Source organism: Phycomyces blakesleeanus, assembly GCF_001638985.1.
Source record: "Phycomyces blakesleeanus NRRL 1555(-) unplaced genomic scaffold PHYBLscaffold_14, whole genome shotgun sequence".
In the NCBI taxonomy this organism is placed as follows: domain Eukaryota; kingdom Fungi; phylum Mucoromycota; class Mucoromycetes; order Mucorales; family Phycomycetaceae; genus Phycomyces; species Phycomyces blakesleeanus.
The window spans coordinates 697607-718910 of NW_017265147.1; the positions used below are offsets into that span (position 1 = coordinate 697607).

General features: G+C 34.1%; 5 protein-coding genes across 5 annotated transcripts; 4 read left to right on the forward strand and 1 right to left on the reverse strand.

Moving 5' to 3' along the window:
* Positions 1-51: 51 nt before the first annotated feature.
* PHYBLDRAFT_147047 (hypothetical protein) lies at positions 52-1632 on the forward strand (the record flags this gene model as incomplete). Its single annotated transcript, XM_018431789.1, has 7 exons — positions 52-249; positions 313-375; positions 439-505; positions 571-619; positions 698-738; positions 790-1095; positions 1187-1632. The coding sequence occupies 7 exons, from the start codon at positions 52-54 to the stop codon at positions 1630-1632; spliced, it is 1170 nt and encodes a 389-aa protein (XP_018290107.1).
* Positions 1633-1885: 253 nt separating this feature from the next.
* Positions 1886-3308, forward strand: PHYBLDRAFT_147048 (hypothetical protein; the record flags this gene model as incomplete). Its single annotated transcript, XM_018431790.1, has 4 exons — positions 1886-2072; positions 2209-2422; positions 2484-2573; positions 3155-3308. The coding sequence occupies 4 exons, from the start codon at positions 1886-1888 to the stop codon at positions 3306-3308; spliced, it is 645 nt and encodes a 214-aa protein (XP_018290108.1).
* Positions 3309-3792: 484 nt separating this feature from the next.
* On the forward strand, positions 3793-5488 carry PHYBLDRAFT_169973 (Homeodomain-like DNA binding domain-containing transcription factor; the record flags this gene model as incomplete). Its single annotated transcript, XM_018436224.1, has 2 exons — positions 3793-4788; positions 5357-5488. 2 exons carry the CDS (start codon positions 3793-3795, stop codon positions 5486-5488), a joined length of 1128 nt encoding a protein of 375 aa, XP_018290109.1.
* A 5508-nt stretch (positions 5489-10996) lies between these two features.
* PHYBLDRAFT_32915 (hypothetical protein) lies at positions 10997-12594 on the reverse strand. The gene is made up of 3 exons (XM_018440001.1): positions 12005-12594; positions 11618-11946; positions 10997-11537 (listed from the first exon to the last, which is right to left on the reverse strand). Exons 1-3 carry the CDS (start codon positions 12494-12496, stop codon positions 11237-11239), a joined length of 1122 nt encoding a protein of 373 aa, XP_018290110.1. The 5' UTR covers positions 12497-12594; the 3' UTR covers positions 10997-11236.
* Positions 12595-13276: 682 nt separating this feature from the next.
* PHYBLDRAFT_40702 (multicopper oxidase) lies at positions 13277-16199 on the forward strand. Its single transcript, XM_018440150.1, has 9 exons — positions 13277-13665; positions 13739-13882; positions 13939-14020; positions 14071-14164; positions 14250-14330; positions 14442-14590; positions 14652-14811; positions 14878-15243; positions 15361-16199. The coding sequence occupies exons 1-9, from the start codon at positions 13514-13516 to the stop codon at positions 15894-15896; spliced, it is 1764 nt and encodes a 587-aa protein (XP_018290111.1). The 5' UTR covers positions 13277-13513; the 3' UTR covers positions 15897-16199.
* Positions 16200-21304: the final 5105 nt, after the last annotated feature.

Here is a 21304-nt window from a genome sequence, read left to right on the forward strand (position 1 = left end):
GAGCTAACAAGCTTGCTCAAAAGAACCTGCTTGTCAAATCCAAAGTTGATCATGGAGACCAAGAATGATTTTCATAAATTACGCCTGGAGAAAAAGGCAATGAGAGCAGCTAAGAAGTTGCGTGATATGAAATGCGAACAAAAACAGCCGCAGCAGACTTCTGGGCCTCTGAAACGTTCTTTTCGTGCCGTTCCTCACAAGACAGACGAGGCAAAGGACTCATGCACCATTAGTGTGATGACTTATAATGTATAATACTTTAAAGAGTACTTGGAAAAAATCTTCAGATTAAATTAATGCTTTCTTTCAAAGATCCTTGCTCAGAATTTGGTTAAACGCGAGATATTTCCCCATTCAGGCGATATGTTGAAATGGGTTGGTATATTCTTTCATAAGATTTGATACATGTATTAATAGGGTAATTTTCTTTGTTGGTAGAAAACACGCAGAAGAATGATAACTGAAGATATTGCTCAGTATAAGCCTGAAATAATGTGCCTTCAAGGTGAGTGTTTTAAAAGGACAATATTTATCATCCGATCTGCATGAAAACATACTATACTATTCTAGAGGTGGATTATTACGAAGAATACTACCAAGAAGCTTTTGATAATATTGGGTAAGTAATCAAATATTCAAAATTGAAAGAAGAATAGTCGAATTATATATATATATATATTCTAACATATTCTATTAGTTACAAGACAGAATTCTTCAAGCATCCTAAAAAACAGCATGGTAAAGATCAAGATAATCTTTGGGATTAGTAATTAAAAACTTCTTGTGTAGGCTGTATGATTGGATACAATCCGAATGTATTTGAAAAGAAACAATATTTAACAATTGAGTATGATGAGGATAGACTCTGCCCACCAACTCAACAAACTGGAAATATTGCACAGTTTATAGCCCTTGAGCATGTTAAGCACAAGAACGTTGGTTTAATTGTCGGAAATACTCATTTGTACTGGAGACCAGAATCATTCTATGAAAAACTTCGACAAGCAACTATCTACGCGCAATGGCTATCATGTTTTACACTTGATTTGCGAGAAACATTTCCAGATATTGAATGGACACCGTTACTTATTGGTGGTAAGATTTTTTGAATATATATATATACCAACAGTATAAGTCTTTGATTCATTAAATATTATGATTCTCTTAATATGCTGTATGTCTACAGACTTTAACACTTCTCCCGAGGATCCGGCCTACAGCGCACTCACCAGAAAGCCTCTCACTGATGTACAATGGAAAGCTCTTGAAGACTCTCGACGTAAATTCGGTGATGAGAGTGAACCTAGCGAGTCTCTAGTCAATTGTGTTTCTCCACAAGAGCTTGTCGAAGATATCAACAATACGCTCCCATTCCACAGTATCTACAACTGCTATGGAGAAATTGACAATGTATTATCTGGGTCTTGTGGAGAACCAAAATTCACTAACTATTCCGCAGTTTATATTGGAACCTTAGACTATTTGTTTATAGAAAATAATGCGTTAGATAAATGTTTTGTGACAGAAGTACTAGAGATTCCATCAGAAGACATGCTAAAACCTGCACTACCAAATAAGAATTTTGGTAGTGATCACCTTTGTTTAATTGCAAAGATAAAAATGTATTCTTAATTAGAAACTAGTAGCCTATTATCATTTTTTGAATATTATAAAAAAAAGTTTCAGGAAGTCTATGCTTGTTCAGTCAAAATGTGTTAAATATGTGTCTTTGCAGTATTGAGTGTTTTGTAGTTTCTTAAAATCCCGGCGTATAAAGAATAGAGCAATCAATATATTCTATATTATCAAGGGGTGAGGATTTCTAAAGATTTCTCTGGACGTTCATTTTTAATGACCGACGCTGGAATAACTCCTTATCATTATCATGGCCTCTACATCAGATGACCTTGGGTACCTCATCTGTGTTCTTCCAAACTTTTCTACATCTATTGTAGAAGAAATATTTGATAAAAATTCTGCCTTTGAAGATTGGGTGAAAGAAAACCCTTCCCACTACGCCAACTTCATCCCCAACCACACCTACATCCCCATTCCCACGGCATCAGATCCAAGTCTGGCTTGAACTACCACCCCACTCACACCTTGTCTTGATGCTATTTATTGCAGGTTTATTACCATACTTTTTGACTCGGTTTCTCTTATAAAACAACCGTATATTTAACTTTTTTTTTTCTTTTTCTATTATAGGCGAAAGCAATGAGTGCCTCGAAGAATTCTATAATGCTACTATTTTTGATAAGTCTTTATTCTTTTTCTTTATTTTCTTGACACACTTTTGGCTTCCTAACCACCTCAGCAAACAAGATGCTTGTAGTAGTAGTCCTTTGGATGAACACCATGATACCAACCATTGCAGTAGTAGTCCTCGGATGAACATCATTGGCTTGGGTTCTCATGCGAGGTGGAAGAAGCAGTGTATAACGATATGTTGAACTTATCTTTTTTCTTTTTTTTTTTTATAGACGAAGCAGTGATGACTTACAAAATTCCTCACAGTTTGTTACTGTTCTTGATGGTCTTATTACTTTTATCTACTTTCTCCACTCTTCGACGTCATATCCCTTTTCCTGTCTTATTACAAACTGTTATATTTGAGTGTACTAGCTTTTCTCCACCTCTCTATTGTTTATATTATATTAATAAATCTTTTTTAAAATTACTATATCAAAATGTACCTTTTCAAATTGTTCAAGGTTCAAGCTATTGGAAGTATCGTTAACTGTAATTTTATGTATTACTTGACTTTTTCATTTGGATCGAGATTAGGTGTGGTATTTGAATGTGTAATATGCATATCAATAAGGAAAGAATTTGCCGTTATCCGTGGTGATAATATAATATGCTGTGGTCACTGGCAAATTTTCATTCGTTGTCACGAAGAATATATGTATAGTTTCGTGTTGTTATCTTCCTTTGTTCATATCCACATTTTATTATAACAACAGTTTATTATTGTTTTTTAAACAGTAATAGCAGATGCTTGTTCCAGAGGGCATACAATAAATTTCCAAGAATTTTTAATACACCAGACTCATTAAACCAGGAGCTTACTGACTGCCATTATTATTATGTAATATGATCATTCTGAAACCTCTATACTATGTATCTACATGGTGTTATACTTTTTACACAGTATGGGTTACGTTTACGAAACGTATAAGTCTCGTGGAGCGATTGATTGCCAAAAATCTACAATTTTATCAGCAATATACCTTCCTCCTTATTCACTAATGTTGAGTCCCATAGAGGAATTTTGGTCCAAGTTGAAGGCCGGTGTGGAACGATAGATCTTATCAACAAATAGTCCTTTGACACCTCGTATTGTCCAGTCAGCATACTTAGTTACTGCTAAAGATTGTGAAGGGTGGATACGTCATGCGATGTCTTATTTTCTTCGTTGTATCCTTGAAGAAAAATGTTATAGCTACTATTGTTTTTAAAATCATCATTTATTCTTTATCATTAAAAAAAATAACCAACTTTTTGTCTAGTTTTTCTTTCCATGCTACAAAAGAATTGCTACAGCTGGGGTTGTTAGCCACCAAGTAAAAAGCATTTGGGCAGCAAATTATAAAAAACCAGCGCCATGTTGAAAAAAATGGACCGCCTAAAACGAGGAAAAATCCTGTACGTCAAGGTAAAAATAGTTTTGCGTTGCTTAGTAATAAATTTTGCGCCAAGAGATTAGAAAAAAAAATATAAATTAACCTAAGATACCGTAAAGGTTTCGACTCCTTTTTTCTTTTATTTAGTTTAAATATTAGAACAAACATGCAAAGCGTTAGTGAATTTATTACTAATAGTGAAATTATTTCAGATAACGATATGGACACTTCATCTGACGATTGTATGGAAGATGACGAGCAGGAAGAAATGGAAGTTGAGTATTTCAGTTTGAGCGAAGAATGGATGGAGAAAATAAGACGAATTGGGGATGATTCTCTATCATATGTACGTGAATATACGGAAGTAGATTTAATAGAGGAAGAGAATGACGATTTTTTTGAAGATGCTTTTCTCTTCGCAGAGCCAATGCCATTGAGAAAAAGACATACGGCTTTGAATGTTAAAACAAGAGGTTCTTACAGAAAATATACTCCTAAACAAGTTGAGAAACTCTTCGACTTAATAATCGAAGAAGTATTCACGACAAAGGCTGCAGCTTTAGCCACTGGGATTAATGTACACACTGCCCAGAATTACGTTAAAACTTACAACAATGATCCTGAGAGACGACTTCCAGGATCTTATTCTAAACCTCGTGGAAGACCTCGTAATAAGTTGACTGAGGAGCATTCTAAATTTCTAGTTGACTATATCGAAAAGAATACCACTGCTATATTAGATGAGTTAAAGTTAAAACTTTGTGAGAAATTTGAGGGTTTGAAAATCTCTATTTCTGCCATTCACAAAAATTTAGTACATAAGCATAACATTACGTTAAAGAAACTTGAAAAAATACCAGCAGCAAGAAATTCTGACAGAGTAATAGCATTACGAAAAGCGATTGTTGAACAATATAAGAGTGATGCAGATATGGATTTTTCTAAGAATTGTGTTTTTATCGATGAAGCAGGTTTCAATTTGCCTACGCAAAGAAACCACGGCCGTTCATTAAAAGGCACACCTGCAAAGGGCACTGTACCAACTGGAAAAGGTGTAACATTTACAATTTTAGGTGCAATTTCTCAAGCAGGTATCATAAATATTGGAGTTAAAAAACCAGAATCATCTTCTTCTAAAAAAAGAAGGGCAGATGTTAAGGAAGTAAAAATAAATGGCAAAGTTGGGACAAGAACTGAGCACTTTTTGGCTTATCTAAACAACGTAATGGATACACTAGATAAAAATGATATAAAGGGGCAGTATATTGTTATGGATAATGCACCTATTCATAAGCCAAAAGTAATCAAAGCATTGATCGAAGAACGAGGACACAAGTGCATATATTTGCCACCATATTCTCCTTTCTTGAATCCAATCGAGGAATTTTGGTCAAAAGTAAAAGCTGGTGTTAGAAGAACACCATTGACGACAGATGATCGTCTCACAGATCGTATATGTGAATCGGCTGAAAAAGTAACAAAAAAAGATTGTGAAGGATGGATTAAGCATTCAAAGTCATTTTTCCAGAAGTGTTTGAATGAGGAAAGAAATCTTTAAAATAGTCAGTAGGAGTGCAGCTTTCAACAGACGCACTCTGAATGCTCACTGAGATTTTAACATCATGAAGCAAGTATTAGGTTATTTTATATTTTTTTTCTAATCTCTTGAGGCAAAATTTATTACTAGGCAACGCAAAACTATTTTTACCTTGACGTAAATATTCTTTTAGTGTCAGCGCAAATTAGTTTTTATCTTAACGCAGACTCATATTCAAAAAACAGTAAAAAAAATGTGCACCGGAGATTTAAGTTTAGGACTGCGCTTTTTGTCAGGCCTGGCGCTCACGTCAGAGCAAACGTGACATAGCTCCTTATTATTTTTACTGGCTTTGTGTTACTGTTCTACAGCAGAAAGGACAGCTAATAATATCTACTCAAGGTACTTATTAAAGCAACTTTGTAAGGTGAAGCAAAGCAAAGCAAAGAATCAAAGAAGTAAGGAAGCAAAGAAATAATAAAGGGTTTGGTCTTGATCGGTGTAGTAATAATTCTAAAAGTTGAGTACAAGTTTCTATAACGGTGATTTGTAGGTTACTCTAGACTGGTCTGTGCTCTTTTTGTTCAAGGACGCAAGAGAAAGTTTTTTCTTTCTATCTTTTGCTTGTACAAATAGATATAAAATGAAACCAGTATTCAATAGTAAATAAGCCTCCATTTATTCCAAAGCTATACTAAGCAATAAATAAAAGGCAGAAAAGAAGGTAAAAAGTATAGATACACATATTATCTGGGTCTAGACATAATAGGTGACGGAATGTTGGATTCCAGGTTGAGTTTTATTGAAATGAGATTATACGAATAATTGAAAGTATCAAGATTTCCCAAGAGAGTGAATGATGGCTATAAGATGTCTAAGTATAAAAGCTCATGGCATAACATACGCTAAGAACAAAATCAAGGATGAGTTACACACATATATATAGAGAAATATTTGGTATCTTTAATAGAGAAACAACACGATACTGTGAAGTTCTGTTAAGGATTTTACTAGAAAAGAGTATAGATATGCCTTCAGCTTGCTCAGCACCAGTATCGACTTGTTTATGACCAGAGTTACCTGGTTAGAAAATGGAATGGTGATTCTACAGCAACAACGACTTGGTAGTTAATGGAAATATACAGTTAAGGTTGTATTGGCAGTATTGTCTACAAACAAATAAAGTAGTTTTACCTTAGTAAATTCTATACTTTACAAAGAGGGGTACCATAAGATAATAATGTTAATATCTTTCTCTTTAGATAATTTAATATTGATTACCCCCAACCTACTCTCACTTAAAACTTTTTCCCAAAAAGTATAAGAGTTAAATATAATCTGTCTACAAAGAAATCCAAAGTTTTCTCAATCTCAAGTAAAAATATATTAATATTACTAAGAAGAAAGAGAGAGAAAAGAAAGATGATTGAGTAACCATCATAACGCTTGATATGAGTATGCTAATAATAATAATAGGCTTTCTACTCCTTTAACTATTAGTACAGTATCAATGTTTCTTTTATTTCTTTATTTTTCTTTAAAAAAAAGGCACACAAAAGAAAGAAGCTTGGAGAGAAAAGAAGCTTTTTATACTTTAATATAAAAAGATGTAGGGAATACATATGTTTATGTAAAATTGGTAGGGAGACGCATTATTTTATTAGTGAAACTAGGATCAGTATTTATTTATTTTTCTGGCAAAGTAGCATTGTTTCAATTTTTCTTCTATAGATTATATCATAAGCGCTATTTGAGCTGTATAATTCAATAAAGTGCAAAATCTTGGTGTTGAATCCGAATATCTTTGCCAATTTTTCAATCTTGGTCATATATAAATTAACACATGGACTTGCGTGAGCCAAAGATGTAGTAAGACCCTTTTCTGGAGAAAATCTTTAGTAACATCTTTACACTATATTTCAATTAAACCACACTCAAAATTCAACTATAATCTCAAAGTTTTTATTAATTACTCTATCGTACTGTCAAATTAAGTACATATTCTTTTGACATTAATTTAAAGACCTTGACTATATATATATATAAATATATATTACATAAAAAAGTACAAATTATTAATTTAGCTTGATAGAGAAAGCTTTTGTATGTGTGGTGGCATATTTGAAATATTTCATTTAATTATAGAATATTTCAGAAACTGTTTAAGCTATGTTTTTTAAAAGAAAAATATAAATGGTAGACGCAACACACTATATATATTAACTTAACATAAAAATCTTAAATACCATAGGATTAGTATGCATAGAAAGCAAAATAATTTTATTACCTCTTTTAAAAGTGATATTGAAAAGGTTCTGATTATCAACATTGGTGACACACGCTGTATTTTTTATAAGGAATTATTGAGTCCTTTGTATGCATTTCTGATTCAGCACTTAATAGTTCTTTGAAAAGTAAATACATTTAATCTTTATATTTAGTGCACTTGAAATATATATATATATATATATGCGTGTGTGTGTGTGTCATATTTCTACAATTCAATCAATACAAGCTGTAGAACTTGTATTTTACCTCAAGATTCACATAATTGATTAAGCAATGAAAAAGTACACTCGTCGTACTGATATAATACTTTCTTTAGCTATTTGAACTTTTACAAAGCAAAGGCACAATTTTGTAGTGTAAGATCGATTGATATGTATATTATTTTTGCTATCCTTGTGGGCCTTTGAGTAATCATGTATAACATATTGTTTATTTATTTTCTTGGTTCAGTGTCTCTATTGTGTTGCAAGGGTGTGCATTATCTAATAAAGTTGATGCTGGGACCCCCGGCACAATCTAATTGTGGGGGATTTTTGTTTTTTTTTGATACAGGAAATTGAAATGACCTCGGGGTGATCAGGATCAGATACTATAGCCAACGTTACGGCTGCTCCAAGTGTACAAGTGTTTATTAGGGTGTAGATGTATCTTTGGGGGGTTTGCTCCCTTTTTTCGGTTCTTGATTTTTTTTGGACGATCTCAAAGGATCATTTGGACGGTTGAATGGTTTCTAAAGTCATTTCTCCAGATGATTAACTATGGCGAGTATCACATCAATTGCTCATCTTTTTGTGTAGCAACTTATATTTTTTAATGACTCTCGTGCAACGTTGAAAGTTATCTGAATATAGAGGATGTGGATTAATAGAATTGATTAGATTCTAGTCCAACTCTAGTCCAACACTAGCCCTTACATGGCACAGCCAACTCACACATACACATACACACGCACAGATTATATAAATATCAGAGCAAAAAAAAAGCGCGCCATTTTGTACTGTCTTGGTTTAATAAGATTCTATGTCAAGGTTTATCAGCTAGTAACGATACATAGAATACAACATTTACTCATTTCGTTGAATATCTTCTGTGCTATGTAAGTATTGAATAGTTTCTCTTAGGCTATCGGTAATACTGATTATACCCTTGTTATTATTATTTTCAAAATTATATTCTATTGAATTCTTTGATGTTAAGATTAGACCAACTTTGCAGCATTGCACAAATGATTTGTGAAAATGCTGTACTATTTTACCAAAGGAGCATGTGCTATTCTCCTATTGTTCGACTTTTTTTTTTCTCTTTTTCTCGTTAACATAGATCAAGATCAAGATCAAGATTAAGATCAAGATCAAGATCAAATATACACATTCATACCTCTCTGTCTATCCTTTCGCTTTTAATAATAATAATAATAATAATCATTATCATAATTGAATAGTAATAGCAATAGTTTGCTCAAACCACTTTCAATTTTTACTGTTTGGCTTGCAAAGATAATTTTTGATAATATTGTATGTTTTATTGCTTTGTAAAAATACAGCCCAGTGTAGAAGACTAGGGTTTAATCATAAGATCACTGTAGCAGTAAAATTGTGATTACTTTTTTTTTGGTATACAGAGTGATTGATTGAATAAAGAAAAGCAAGAAATTGTAATAATATTTAGCATACGATAATAATTCTGTGATTAATCCTAATTTTCCAAAACAGGAGCTAAAAAAAAAGCACCTTGTTAAAATATACGTTTAATTGTCTATAAAAGGAATATAAATCATACACAAGGCAGTATATGTATACCTTTTATTTATCTTGCTTTATTGTTCTAGTCATCATTCGATATTATTGTGCCTTACACTAGAAATAATACAAGACAATATTTGGATAAATCTTTACGTCTTTAGATCTTTAGATCTATATATCTATATTATTAGGATCAGATTTAGAATTAGAATTAGAGTTACAATTGCAATTGCAATTACAATTAAAATTGGTATTACTTTCATTACTACTAATATTACTACGATTATTATCAATTGTATTTGTGCATATAATCTTGTCGAGCAAAACCTTTTCTTCACCGGTACTTTGCGGGTGAGTGTGTATATTGATCTGATAATCAGTATGGTCATATTGATTTGTTTCTATTTTAACTGTACTACTGCTACTGTTAATGTTACTGCTACTATTGTTATTCTCACTGATATACTTGTATATTATCTAGAGCCTAAGTATGGCTCATAATTAATGATACGATATAAAGGAGAATTAACTGACAGTATACAGAGGAAGTAGAGAAGAAGAAAAATCTAAAGAAAAAGGGTTTGAATATGTAAATGTGTGTATGAATGGATGGTTATCGGAGGTCTAAATATTGTAGGCTGGGTTTAGACAATAAAAAAAAGAAAAATCTGATAACAACAAACAAATGTGTTTAAGCACATTTCAGTGTGTATTTGTTTGTATTTTTTTATTATTATTTTGAAACCCTAATTTTCTGTACAAATGTAGTAATTGATCGGAATATGATGGTGGTGAGAAATTGATCAATTGTAATATTGTGATGGCCATAAAGAGAAAGAAAAAGAAAAGAGAGCACAAAACCACAGCATGAAATGCCCTTACACAAGAAACCTTGATCTAAACATTGTCTTACATTGTACAAAGACCAGGGTGTTTCGGTAAATCTGGGTCTCATTCAACATAATCCATGTCAAAATAAAATGGGCCGTTACCTTGGAAACATATTGCATTGAAATCCTTTTTTTTTTTAAGAAAAAAAATATTTCTATCTAGGATCTGATAACATTGTACTCATAAAAGATAATCGAAGCAATCTTGGCCCACAGGCCAACTGATATTTTTCTTTTCTTTATAGGGTGTAGGGTATTAAATAGTTTATCCTTATTTTCCAAAAAAAGAGTACTTTGAAATATAAATATAGATTTTTATATAAAAATAAAAATAAAAACTACCATTCTTATTCTTATTTGTATTATATAACCAATAATAGCTATATAAATATATACAGACAGATATATAGCCTATATAGAAATATGCTGGGGTTCAAAGCATTATAGGGTTTTTTTTTGGTGGAGTAATAGAACAGTGAGAAGAGTCAAACGTTTGTCTGACTTGCACAAGCAAATTTTGTTTGTTTAATTTGTCTTTTAATGGAGTGCACTTGCGCCACCTTGAGCACAAATATGTACTGTGTAAGTTAATATTCATTTCAGGACAGATCTTTTAATCGTATGAGGAAATATGCAGATTAAGCAAAAAGATTATTATTTTTTGTGATTTTTTTGATTCCTCGGATTTGTGTGCATATTTCTTGATAAACTCAATTGTAGTTTTTCAATTTTTCAATTTTTTTTTGGGATATTGAAATTGAAATCTAGTAATTTACATAACACTATCCTACCATAATCGGTTGAGTTTTCATCCAACATATCTGATCAAATTGACTATCAATTAGAATTATATTTTGAAAGCGCGGGCAGGCAAAATAATAATAGTAGTAGTAATCAAATACACCACATAAGGACAGGAAAAGAGGTATTTTTTTTAATAATAATAATAATATATTATTATAATATGTGTATAAGTGAATTATTCGATGGCTCGATTATCAGTATTTTTTATATATATTATACGAATTAAAAAAAAAAGACAGAAATAAAGAGAGAATAAAGGATAAATGATAAATAGGTAGTTACAGAAGAAGGTGGGGTAAAAGGAAGAAACAATAACAGATAGAAGAGTAAGATATGCTAAATAGGTTTTTAGACTTTGTCTTTGTTTTGTTGAGGAATCTTTTCTACAATAACTCCATTTTCGCTATTGCCTTCACTGGATGTGTTGATAATGAGTTCACCGTTTGCATCGAGTATTTTCTTGGCTCCTTCAAGAGCATCATCGCCATTTCTCCATTCGCCACTCAAAGCTCTTCTGATAGCGTTACGTCTATCCTTATAGTAAGAGTGGACCAGAAGACCAGCAACAAGCACCCAGTAAAGACAGTAACTGATAATAGTACCCAAGGTAGCGACATTACTCCATCCAAGAATAGCGTTAAAAATTTGCCTAAACACAAACACATAAAACAGGACTGTTTAGTTTTTTTTTTAAAATTTTTTTATTTTATTTTATTTTATTTGACTTACCATCCACCATTAGAATCGGTCATAAGCTCAGGATTTCCCCAGGAAACGTGCCATACAGATGTAGAGACTCTGTAGCCAATTACTGAGCCACTTTCTTCGGCTACTTCACCACCGATAATGCCGTTCCATGCGTTCTGTTCAAAGAAACCGACAGCCTTGGCCATCAAACCAGCAGCCACAAGGTACAAGATAACAGTAGAGATGATAAAAAACCAGCGAAGTTTGAGAAGAGATCCACCACGATAGATAATCAAACCGACGAGACAGCCACAGAGAAAACCCATGATTGCGGCAATTGGGATAGATTTACCTGGAATACTCAAAGAGACCTAAATAATATTCAGACTGTCAATAACCAAAGCACAAAGTGTATGTTATATTACTTACACCACCAATGAACACAATTGCTTCAAGACCTTCTCTGAGCACAGTGACAAAGGGCAAGATAAAGAACGAATAGCGCTGCATTTTTTCCTTGAATGTACTCTTCTCGACCTTGTTCTTTTCCAGGGCCAATGCAAGCTTGACCTTCCATTTTTCTTGCATGCGTTCGGTCTTCAACATGGCCAGACCCATGGCGGTAATCAAGAGAGTAGCGATAAGAGAGAAGACGCCTTCCCAGATGTATTCAGAGTTTCCCCACAGATCGTTCAAGACAGTGTACCAGACAGCGATGAATGCAGCACCAATGCAAAGACAGATAAAGAGACCAGAGCCAGCGCCAATCCAAACGTGTTTTCTCAGACGCTTGTAAATAGCCGTGTCTTTATCAAACATCTTTTGCAAGAATGAGAGAAGGACAGAGACAATGATAGATGCCTCCGTCGTTTCTCTGAAAATAATAAAGAAAATTGGGACACTAAAGAGGTCTTGCGACATATTGTGCACGATTAAGTAAAGAAGAGTAAAGTTGAAATATCCTTTGTTTTTTTTTAAAAAAAATGATTTAAAGCAAAGCAAAGCAAAGAGAAGAAGAAGAAGAAAAAGGAGAAGATAAATGAAGATGATTTGAATAATTTAAACAATAACAAATATATTTTATTTTTTTTAAATATGATATTCAAAATAATAATAATAATATTTACAAGGTAGTTTGGATCTACGAAAGCGAATTGCTCCGGGATATCAGGCAGTTTGTACCCGCAAATGCCTTTGGTAAAAAATAAAAATAAAAATAAAAGTCGTGATAGGATGGTGTACAAAATAAAAGAATAAAAATTGATTCTGTTCATCGTGATTCCGAGCCAATAGACCAAGAGTAAATCTTTATCAGATTTATTTTGGGGGGGTTGAATGTACCTCAGTATGGTAAATCTGACAAAGAGATCCGGACCTGTACACCTCTCAGACGGCGACTGATGGGAAAAACGGCATCGTATGATTTGAACCAACGAGGAATGAAGCGTTACTTCTGCCATTAAATAAAAACAAAATAAAAAAAAGGATACAAGATATCACTTTGATCGTGTCTGGACCAATTCATGGGTATCCCCTGTAAAACTCCACCCTATGTTACTCAACCCGACTGTAATTCTCGGGTCTGTTAAGATCTGATAATTCCCACTCAGGAACTCTTATTTTGTCTATCTTTAATCAGCCTACAACTTCTCCATTATTCGGTATCTTCATTTGTCCTTCTCTCTCTCATTTACTTACTTACTTTTATTTTATATATATTCTTGTGCGCAACCTAAAATATAATATAAAAATATATATAAAAAAAAAGTTTTTTTTTCTTGTTTATTTATTTAATCATATAAATCATTTACAAATAACTCACCCACAAAAAACAATAATAAAATTCAACCTCTTCTTCCTTTTCTTTCTTCCTTTCTTTATTTACTTACTTACTCATCTACCTATTCCCTTTAATCTTCTTTGCACACACAAACCTCCATGCATTTCTTGGGGACTTGCTTAGCTACAATCGCTGCACTAGGCCTAGTCCGTGCTGCACGCGTCGAACTTGACTGGGTTGTTGGATATACAACAGCAAACCCTGATGGTCTTTTTGAGCGCCAAGTGATCGGTATCAATGGAGAATGGCCGTAAGTTTGTTGAATCGAATACATACATACAAAGAGAATAACTTTGCTAACATATCTTAATCTTATCATATAGACCAAAACAAGTAGAGGCAACCTTGAACGATGTTTTGGTTATCAATATTCACAATGAATTGAATGAGCCTACTGCTCTTCATGCTCACGGAATGTTCCAAAACAATACCAATTACATGGATGGACCTTCAATGGTTACTCAATGGTACAATTAAAAACATCCAACTACACATCATGATACTAATGCTTTTGACTTGTTAGCCCTATTCCTGCTGGCATGAACTTTACATATGAATTCACAATTACCCAAACAGGTACCTACTGGATGCACAGTCATTATGGGGTAAGCAGTAACAAGCTAGTCTGGACATCAAGTACTTATACATTCAACAGGGTCAATACGCTGATGGATTCAAAATGGCATTAATTCTTCACAACCCTGCCGAGCCTTATAAATATGATGAAGACATTACTGTTCCAATCTCAGGTAAAGGACACGCACACACGCTTTTTTGTTCTTTATGACTTGTAAAGATCACTCTCTAACTGATCTACTTGTATTTATATTACAGATTGGTATCATGATCAAAGTGGCAACAACCTCAAGATCTTTATGAATGAAAATAACCCCACTGGTGCAGAGCCTGTTCCAGGTAAAGTATTGTATAGTATATAGACTACCCCCTCACTGGGTAGCAGCACAAAAGCTTCATTACATACATATAGCTAACTAGTTTCAACATTTGCCTCTTGAAAATATTCAGAGTCTGGCCTGATTATGGACAATGTCAACTCAAGTCTTACATTTGTACCCGGAAAAACATATCGTCTTCGTTTGATCAACATGTCTGCCTTTTCCATGTTCTACTTTAGCATTGATGGTCATGATATGGATGTCATTGAAACCGATGGCGTAAGTCCTGCAAGACATATATCTATTTTATATGAACAGTATATTGATCTATACTATTTAGATCTATACTCAACGCACAACTGTCAAGAGTCTCTATCTGACTGCCGCTCAGCGTATCTCTGTCCTGGTCACAGCCAAGAATGCAACCAACCTGAACTACTACATGCATGCTGATATGAATACAGACATGTTTGATACCATCTCAGACAGTCTCCAGACAAGTAAATCGTTACACACAAACACATACACACATTAGTACAACATACTTACCTTTTAAAAATTTATAGACTTGACTGCTCCAATTTATTACGACAAGTCTGTTACAGAGTTTGCCCCCAGTGAGGATGTTGGTATGGGAAGTGACTTTGATGATATTGTCATCCCTCCCCTTGAAGTTATGGCAGCAGTCCCTGCCGAGCAGCAGCTCAACTTGACCTTTGAATTCCAAGTCTATACTGATGGAATCAACCGTGGTGCATTCAACAACATCCCTTACATTGCCCCCAAGGTTCCTATCCTCAACACTCTCATGACTATGGGCAACCTTTCGCATGAAGTTGATGTTTATGGCCGTCACTCTGTACCATATATCCTTGATCACTTAAACATGATTGAAGTTATCCTCAATAACGCAGATTCTGGTGATCATCCTTGTAAGTTGTAAATATACATTTGATTGAATTTCATTATTAATCATGGAACAAAACAACAACATAAAAATTGATTTATGTTATATTATATATATATATATCAATTCATCTAATAAATAGTCCATTTGCACGGACATGTCTTCCAAATTGTTGCTCGTGGTCCTGGTATTTATGATGGCACCAACGAAAACATAACATGGTACCTCGACAACCCCAACAGACGAGACACTGTAGCTGTTCCTGCCGAGAGTTTTACTATCATTCGTTTCAGAGCCGACAATCCTGGTATCTGGATTTTCCATTGCCACATCGAATGGCATTTGGAGACTGGCCTGGCTGCCATCTTTGTCGAAGCACCGGATATTGCCCAGCAACGCATGACACTTCCTCAGGCATTCAATGATCTTTGTGAGGCTGGTAACATCCCTTATTCTGGAAATGCTGCCGGAAAGCAAGGACTTGATCTCAAGGGTGCCCCAAGCGGTGTCGATATTCTTATTGATGGTTTCACTGCTTCTGGTAAGGGTGCCATGGCTGGCTGTATCTTGTCTGCACTACTTGGTATTGGTGCCATTGTTTGGTTCGCACACAGTGACCCAGAGGCAAGGGGACGAGAAATCATTGCTGCAAAAATGAGAGAGGAGCAGGAAGATTAAAAATCCAAAAAAAAAACAAAAAAAAATTAAGGTGGAAAATTGACTGTTTGAGATACAACATGATGTGGATTGAATCTACTCTAAAAATGCTCAAGAAAATAATACCTTTCTATTACATATACTATACTTTTGTACGTTTGATTAAATTATCTTATTCATTATTACTTTATTACTTTATTACTTTATTACTTTACCTTTCTCTTCCCTCTTATTTTCCATCTTTCTTTTTGGAGTCTGATCTGATCAACTATCACTTGAAATAAATGAATAAAATAAATATACATATACACATAACAACATTCGATTTTATTATTCCACACGTATCTGATAGAGAAGTAACCTATCTTGTATAAAGTATTACAACACTCACACACATATGCACCGTTTGATATATGGTAAGATGTATCCCAAAAATGTATAAATTGTACCCTCAAATGTTGTGCTCTCAAGCACTGTACACTCAAGTGCTGTACAACAATGCACTTGTGTCAAAAGCCAAAATTATACATATAAAAAAAAAAGAGAATGATTTTTATTTTACGAATCAAATCGAATATTTTGTACCAAACCATATTGATATTAAGAGTATGAAAATAGATGTACATAGTAGATAATTGAACTATGACTCATTTTCTTTGTTGGCTTAGTAAGTTGCAAGGTGGTTTTAAACAACCAGCATGTGGCAAGTTGTGTGGCGTCTATTGGATCTATCAATTTGAATACCCACAAGATTAAAGTAATAATATAAATTATATATATATATATATCGTGAGAGGGAAATTTGCCCAAATAGAGAACTTTGAGAATTGTTTCTTTCTTGAAGACAAAAAAAAATTAAACCTAGATTTTGAGCTAATCATCTGATAAGCCGGGTAAAATAAACTGAATGTTACGTACACTGATACACACACACACAACAGCTACAGCTACAGCAGCAGCAGCAGCAGCAACAACAACAACAACAAAAATAATAGTCCAATTTTTTATCGACACCCCCCATTTAAAGACACATAAAGTATCTGAATATATATATCACTTTTACTAATACAAATAAAACAAAGCAATCAATCACAAACACAAACACAAGCACAAGCACAAACACGAACACAAGCACAGGCACAAGCATAACAATGGTAATGGTAAAATATGACCCTTGACTATCGTTCGATTGTTTATCAGTTAGATCATCTAAATGTTATCAATTTTGGGTAGCCATTGTTGGTAAAGATGAAGAAACTGTTTCGCAATAAAGACGTGTTGATTTTTTTTATTATTATTGCAGCAAAAAAATCTTTTGATTTTTGAACTCTGTGTGTATTTGTGTTTGTGCGCATGTAGTTCTTTTTAATACATAATATATCAATGTATGAAATGCTAAAATAAAGAAAGAAATAGAAGAAAAAAAACAGAGACGCGCTATATCCGATAAAAGAACCTCCTACATATCCTTCTTTGCATTACGAGGTGTGATACGACTAGATGCTCTCACACGCTTAGGATGAGGAGCAATATCATCCTTGGAAACGTTTGACTTTGCAGGCGCCTTTGTTGCTGCTACTGTTGTTGATTTTTGTTTGACGGCTACCTTTGCTGTATTTTCTATCTTTACTGTCTTTGTTGCTGCTGGTGTGACTGATTTTTGTTTAACGGCTACCTTTGCTACCTTTGCTACCTTTTCTGCCTTGGGTGCCTTTTCTGTCTTGGGTGCCTTTTCTGCCTTGGGTGCCTTTTCTGCCTTGGGTGCCTTTTCTGCCTTGGGTGCCTTTGACTTTGCGTTCTTGGATGGAAGAGGGGTATCGGTGTCTACGCCATAAGCCCAGTTAAACGCTTTCAGAACATCCTCAAGATCTTTGTTAATGACATTCTTGTTCTTTTTAAACTCTGAGATATCAGTTCGGCATGTAAAGCAATTAGAAACGCCTTTTTGTTTAAGACACTTCAAGCAGCAAATATGACCGCACGGGGTAGTAACAGGGTCCTAAAATATACATTTACATTGTAAGATACACTATCTTCAGAGCACTCATAAACACACACACACACACGCGCGCGTGCGCGTGCGCGTATATATATATGTGTGTGTGCGTGTGTGCACTTTACCTTGATAGGAAAAGAGCAGGCACCACTGGCACAAACAATAGTGCTTGAGAAAAGGTTATGAAGGAACTCGTACTCTGACCAGAACTCCATCAACTTCAAGTCATCCCATACTCTCTTGTTTGCCTTGTCTTTGGCTATAAGAGCTTCGATATGCTTTGGGATTGTGTAGCGCACAAGCTTCTCCACTTTTTCGGCGTCTTGCACAATTGTACGAATTCCGTGTTTCTTAATAGCCTTTTTACCAGCCTGAGTCCATGGTGCTGGCTCATCATCGTGTCTACGGAACAAATATCTCCACACATTATGGCCACTCTTTCCTAAAGTAAAATAAAACAAATACAAGTAGTATATTTATTAGTAAATGGCATGGTTGTCTTTTATTTTTATTATATATGTATATACTCTTTTCAACATATCAACTAACCTGTATCGGGCCAGTACTTTACAATCTTATATAACCCATCATAACGCACTCCTGCTTCCGGTGCGTATTTTGGATTATGTTTAGCAAGATGCTGAGTACGGCAGACTCTGATAGGTCGACTCCTGGTCCAGTCTTTAGCTTCAGCACCAACCTCACTGTTGACTTCAGCAGCACATGTTTTCGCTAGTGCAAGATTGAATCTAGTCAATTCTTGGTCACCACAGTGATCTCCTAAGCGCTTGTTTCCTTTTAGATCACGACCGCCACTTCCGGTATAAAAAAACTCTTCTCCGTTATCCTTGTCGTCTTCATAGCCTCCAGATAGTACAACAGAAACAGCGCCTGTGGCTGTGGCACCAGAGATTCCTCCAACAGGAGATCTAACCAATCATAAATTATTATCAGTTTGAATTTCTTTTTCTTTTTTAAAAAATAAATAAAGTCAAGTCGATTTAATATTTGCTTAGAGATTATTAATGTAATAGGCTTCTTACCTGTGAATTCCCCATTCACTACACTTTAGACGGTATGTCCACGATTGTCCACATCGAATACCAGGTATATGACCTACATGGGTCTTGGGAACTAGTAAAAGAGGATAGACAAAATCAAAGAAGAATATATTAAACATTGTTATATTTAATATACATATATACATAATATATGTCTTGATCCTCCATAAGTATAATTACCTACTACGCACTCCGATTCTCTTCCAGAGCATGATACACCACCACCCCATGTCTTTGTTTGTCTTGCAGCATTGGACTTTGCCGCCTTTGTGTTACGAATATCAACACTCTTTCCTGCTCCTACAACCGCATCAACATCCGTATTGATACACTCAGGGCAATACCTATTTAATCATTTAGTAATGGTTATACATATATATCTCTTTCTTTAAAAAAAAAACAGATAAAGTATATTTATGTGTTTACTCCCGTTTACTAACCAGTCATCTTCTTCAGGCTCCTTGGTTAATCCAGCACATTCAAAATGCCAATAATCCTCACATTGATCACAGATCTAATATATATATATATATGTATGTATGTATGTATGTATGTATGTATGAGAGTTTGAAGAATGAATACATAGGTACACTTTTAAGGGGATGAATTGGCTACTTAATCTACCAGATATTTATTTATATTGTGGTGAATGTAGTAATTTTTAGCCTTGTAAGTTTGATATATAAACTTACCAGTGGATCACCAGATTTCAATTTACATTTTGAGCAACCACATTCGTTACATTTTAATATCTTGTCATTATTGTTACACGATTTACACTTATACACCTCAATCTTATTATCAATAGCAGTAGGAGGAGCAATAGCACTAGTGGTGGCAGAAACACTAGCAGTGCTAGTACTAGTATCACTACTATCACTACTATCACTACTAGTAGTAGCAGCAGCAGTAGTAGTGACGGTGGTAGTGGTAGTGGTAGTGGTAGTGGTAGGAGTAACAATCATATTACTGATATCATTGGGAATATTAATAGTACTAGGGGTAGTGTCGGAGGGACCTGCTTCCTCAGAAACTTCATCGGTTGTATCTTGTGGGGTAGTTGACGCTTCTCTGGATATAGGCTCGGGCGATTCAGTTGATTCAGCATTGGTGTCTTTCAAATGAAGAAGGACATGAGAATTATTCTTAATCTTATAAGTAACAAATAGAGTAGCTGGGGATCCATCTGCGCATTTGTCCTCGAGCTGATCCAGATTGATTTTATTATAGTTATTATTATTATTGTTCCATTTAAAGATATGTATGTATATGTATATGTATATATTAGATCGTGATCAAGGCTGTACTCTTAACATTGTTGTCAAATGTCAATAAACTTGCCACTTTTCCCATTGCGATGAGGCGGAATGAAGTTAAGTTTAGATCAAACTGCTTTGCAATCCGTTTGCGAAGGACAGACACTTTCTCATTTACAGAAGCATTTATAGCATTCTTTTTTGGATTGTGAAAGGGCACAAAAAGAGTGATCGTCATTACTGCACTGTGTTTAGAGAGTAAGAGTTTTTTTTATACATTGCTTTCACTGAACAATGATTGATATTTGTCGGAGTTATAATTCCCTAAAACAAATTTGTTTTTTTTTTTTTTGAAGAAAAAAAAAACGAGTCGTAAATGAAGTACAATAAATATATATATAACAAGTACTTGTTAAAGGTCGATAGGATTTTGATAGATACTCACATCAGGTAATATTTTGTTTGGACCATTAGTATTAGTAAGGAAGAAAAATTTGATTTAACTTTGATCTTTGATGTTTTTTTTTATGTGGTTGGTAAATATTACCCATTTGACTTTAGATTTAGACAAACCACTATGGATGCTCTTACCTACTATGCCTTTCGGGGAAAAGTGCTTTGATAAAAGTAGCTAATTATTTTTAATATTTTTTTTTTACCTACCATAGTAGTAAAGATATTGCTATTGTGCTTCCTCAAAGGCGAATAATGTTGAACTTCATAACTGAACACGTCTTAAAATTAGACAAATACTACTTAGCAAAAGCGTCGTGTAAAAAAAGTCTTAAAAGAAATAACAGGGGGGAGCAAATCGGAGCATTAAGTAAGCTGGGGTAGACCAAGATTATCCACCAAGACTTCCACAGAAGGTGCTTCTTTAATCGTGACTTATAATTAAATAGGATAAAGTGTACTAATTGTAAAGTTTGGCAAAATATTACTAAAGCATATTAATATGTAATAATAGTGATGAAGATTCTTTCGGTGTAGAAAATAGTAAAATGATAAAACGATAGTAATAGTGATTTTTTCTTCTTCTAAAGGTAACTTGATATTATATGATAAGCTTCTGACTACTTATATCTCAAGGTACAGTAGAATACAATATAGCAAGAG

Excerpts from the sequence above, each read along its gene's own strand:
- PHYBLDRAFT_32915 (XM_018440001.1), bottom strand. The coding sequence starts at position 12,496 with ATGTCGCAAGACCTCTTTAGTGTCCCAATTTTCTTTATTATTTTCAGA. Across the intron at positions 11,947-12,004 it reads CAATTGTGTTCATTGGTGGT|GTCTCTTTGAGTATTCCAGG; the intron begins GTAAGTAATATA and ends AATATTATTTAG. Across the intron at positions 11,538-11,617 it reads ACCGATTCTAATGGTGGATG|GCAAATTTTTAACGCTATTC; the intron begins GTAAGTCAAATA and ends GTTTGTGTTTAG.
- PHYBLDRAFT_40702 (XM_018440150.1), top strand. The coding sequence starts at position 13,514 with ATGCATTTCTTGGGGACTTGCTTAGCTACAATCGCTGCACTAGGCCTA. Across the intron at positions 14,591-14,651 it reads ATGTCATTGAAACCGATGGC|ATCTATACTCAACGCACAAC; the intron begins GTAAGTCCTGCA and ends TATACTATTTAG. Across the intron at positions 14,812-14,877 it reads CTCAGACAGTCTCCAGACAA|ACTTGACTGCTCCAATTTAT; the intron begins GTAAATCGTTAC and ends AAAAATTTATAG.